Raw genomic sequence first — 3,589 nt, 5'->3', positions numbered from 1 at the left:
TACAATTCAGATACATATTATAATGTAACAAATTACTTTGAAATGACAGTAATGAGTAATACATAATACGATTTTGAAGTAACTTGCCCAACACTGATGACAACCATCACTTTCTATGTATGTCTGTGTTTGTGTTTGTGTGTGTGTGTGTGTGTGTGTGTGGAGGGTCAATCAAATTCTATGATTGCCACTGATGTGAATGATCTCACAAATCACACAAACCAAATCAAGTTTTAAAAAATCGCAAAAGTATCGAAATTGAGATTCTTCACTTAGTATTGGTATTGAAACACTAATGTTGGTATTGTGACAACAGGAGTTGGGGATGTGTCCCCACCAAAGCTGAGACCAAACCTACGCCCTTGCTTTAATGGAACCACTTTATACGATTTGAAAGGTGAGGACCGCTGGCTGTGCACACTACTGCTGGAGCAGGGCTGGCGTGTGGAGTACAACGCCACGTCCGACTCCTACACAAATGCCCCGCAGGAGTTTAATGAGTTTTACAACCAGAGACGCTGCTGGGGGCCCTCCACCATGGCCAACACCCTGGACCTTCTGGGCAGTGGGGAGCTGACGGTGAAGAAGAACAAATCCATCTCCACCCTCATCCTCTACCAGACCCTCACCATGGGAGCCTCCATCCTCGGCCCAGCTACTGTCTGTCTGATGATTGCAGGTGATAAAAACTTTGTTAACCCTCTGAAAACCACACGGGGTTGAGGTTTGTGTCTTCTAGGTTGGTTTATGTAGTGTAGTCACTAATGTAACAAAAAAACAAGAGATAGACATTCAACTTTTTTGTATACTATAGTCACAATTGTTTGGAATAAGTGTAGCCTTTTTCAGACAGGACTGTACTGAATTATGCATTCTCCATGCCACATGGTACTTCTAAAACTTGAATTAAATATTTAATGTAATGTGGATGCCTGATCATGAACAATAACACTAAAACATCTTGTTAATTATTTTCTTCCAGGAAGCTTCTCCTTTGTCTTTGACGTTTCACCTAATTGGTCACTTGTACTAGCTATTGTGCCCCCGGCCATCTACTTGATTCTGTGCTACCTCCTGAAGTCCAACACCCAGATCACCATTGCAGCCGTTATGAGCATCTTCTATGCCTTCTTGATGACAGCGAGCATTTTTTCAATAATTGGTTAGTCATAATATTCTCTCTCTCTCTCTCTTTCTTTATTTCTCTCTCTCTCTCTCTCTCTCTCTCTCTCACACACACACACACACACACACACACACACACACACAAACAATGGTAGTGTAACTTCCCTTTTTCTTTGTGGATGAGGGGTACCACATACATGCCTGCACACACAAAGACATCAGCACATCAGCATATATACTGTTAATGTTTTTTGTTTTTCCTCTGTGCAGGTGACATGGTTGAAGAGGGCACCTTCGTGACCCCCAGTGGTCTCTTCTTCATCGGCATAGTGACCATGTACATTATCACTGCCCTGCTCCACCCCAGCGAGTTCCACCTCATCATACGGCTTCCTCTACGTCCTCTGCATCCCCAGCGGCGACCTCCTGCTGGCCATCTACTCCATGGTCAACATGAACAACGTGTCCTGGGGAACCAGAGAGACCGTTGCTCCGAAACAAGCTGCCGGTGCTGCTGCCACGCAGACACAGATCCAGAAGAAGATTTCCAAGTTTCAAAGGAGGTGTAAGTGCTGCAGCTGGAACCTGGAGTTCCAGGTCAACGAGGACCAGGAGGTGACCATGGTTGTGCCTGTTAGCGCTCCACAGAAGGAGCCTGAGAAGCCAGAAGAGAAAGAAAGGTACAAAAGAAATAATGGTTGATCTTAAAAGTTATATTGATTCAAATTTAAGAATGCTGAATTAAATTTGTTATCCATTTTATTGTTTTTCAGCCACAGAGAAGACTCAAAGAGTTGTAAGTTTTTTTGTATTTTTTTCATATAGGAGAATTCCAGTATATTGGGTCTAAATGTACAGACATAAACAAACTTACTAGCCTTTAAAAGTTCATACTGATGTGTATAGGTCTAAGTAACTGTCTTGTTTTTGCTACTAACTAGACACAAAATAACAGTTATCGGTTATCAGAATGCAGCCCCTGTGCAATAATTGATAAGTAAATTAGTCATATTAGGCACAAATACATGTCTGTAATTCTCTTCTCCATGATACTTTTACTGATATTTTGTGTCCATTCAGTGGCAAAGACGTTTAATTTGATGTTATAATTTGCTCTAAATAGTCTGTATACTACCATTGATATAGCCTATGTTTTGTTCATAGTTTTAGTGTTCTATCTCAATATGGGACTAATTTAATTTATGTTCATGAAGAAACAATACAGAAAATGACTTGATAAATACTAGAATTACTGTATCCTTGTGCACCAAATACGGTTTATCCTTCATCTTGGTTGTGTTTGTTTATGTGTTAAGCCTGGATTACAGAGTTGGTGGAAAGATCTGGGGAGCTGAAGCTGGAAAGAAAATACCTTGATAATGTAAGTTTTAAGACAAAACATCCATAATCTCATGATTTCCCACACGTGAGCTTATCCTTTTTTATTCAATAAAATGAGGATGAATGAGGCTCTAGGAGGTTGAATCTGAAACTAAGTGATTGGTGTTCCAGGATGAGGTGCAGTTTTGGGAGGGTCTCCAGGAACGCTATCTCAAACCTCTGGATGAGGATAAGGCAAAGAAGAAGCAGATTGAGGCAGACTTAAAAGACCTAAGAAACAAGGTTTCCCTTATCTCATCAATCTGTCTATCTATCAGTTTTACAGCTAGGAAGATAACAACTTGCAGTCTGGCTCTGCACTGTGAATGTAATATCCATGTCTCAATTTCATGTTTTATTTTGCTCCTGTCTGTCGCCATCTACAGGCCACATTTATCTACTTCATCTGCAATGCCCTCTGGCTTGTGGCGACGTTCTTTCTGCAGAAGATAGAAGGGGCTGTCACCATCCAGATTCCCAAGCTGTATCCCAATGGGACATTAGATACTGACGCGAAAATCTTCATTGATCCCATTGGCCTAATGTTTGTCATTGGCTTTGCACTTCTACTGGGGATTCAGTTTTTCGCCATGCTGTGGCACAGGTAACTTTGCTGAAATGATCGCTGCCTTGATTTCTTTTCCCTGGTAATTGTCTCTGACCACTACAATTGATGAAACTCTCCCCTAACAAAGGGTAGAACAGTTCTATCAGGAGTTCAAACTTCCATTTGTTTGCCTCTACAGACTGCAAACGCTGATTCACTTCATAGCCTACCAAGGAACCGAGTCTGCAGTCATCAAAAATAATTTGAAAAAGTCTTATGAGAATCTAGACAATGAAAAGGTATAAAAGCATATTTTACTCGAAATTGAGCTTGAAATTGTCTTTGCCTTTGCTAATGACTTATGTCAGTGCTATTGTGGACACAGATTTTATACTTTTTTTGTTAATGAGATATATTAATGTCTTGACAGAACCTCCAGCACTTTCTTTGACAGTTTCATTGAATGGAATATCTTCATTTGACAAACACACAAAGATAACAGGATAATAGACTTTCAACATAACTGCAAGAAGACCT

At 40.5% G+C, this 3,589-nt stretch overlaps 1 protein-coding gene across 1 annotated transcript; it reads left to right on the top strand.

Moving 5' to 3' along the window:
- Nucleotides 1-383: 383 nt before the first annotated feature.
- On the top strand, nucleotides 384-3,357 carry LOC121685630 (chitin synthase chs-1-like; the record flags this gene model as incomplete). The annotated part of the gene is given in 10 exon segments (XM_042066242.1): nucleotides 384-394; nucleotides 396-679; nucleotides 983-1,162; nucleotides 1,396-1,513; nucleotides 1,605-1,805; nucleotides 1,899-1,921; nucleotides 2,442-2,506; nucleotides 2,638-2,748; nucleotides 2,892-3,109; nucleotides 3,252-3,357. Coding segments are annotated over 10 exon segments (1,317 nt in total), but the record flags the coding sequence as incomplete, so codon positions are not given.
- Between the last annotated feature and the right edge of the window lie 232 nt (nucleotides 3,358-3,589).

This window comes from Alosa sapidissima, chromosome 16, assembly GCF_018492685.1.
Source record: "Alosa sapidissima isolate fAloSap1 chromosome 16, fAloSap1.pri, whole genome shotgun sequence".
NCBI lineage: Eukaryota > Metazoa > Chordata > Actinopteri > Clupeiformes > Clupeidae > Alosa > Alosa sapidissima.
The sequence above is the reverse complement of the archived record's forward strand: the minus strand, read 5'-3'. Positions and strand labels throughout refer to the sequence as shown.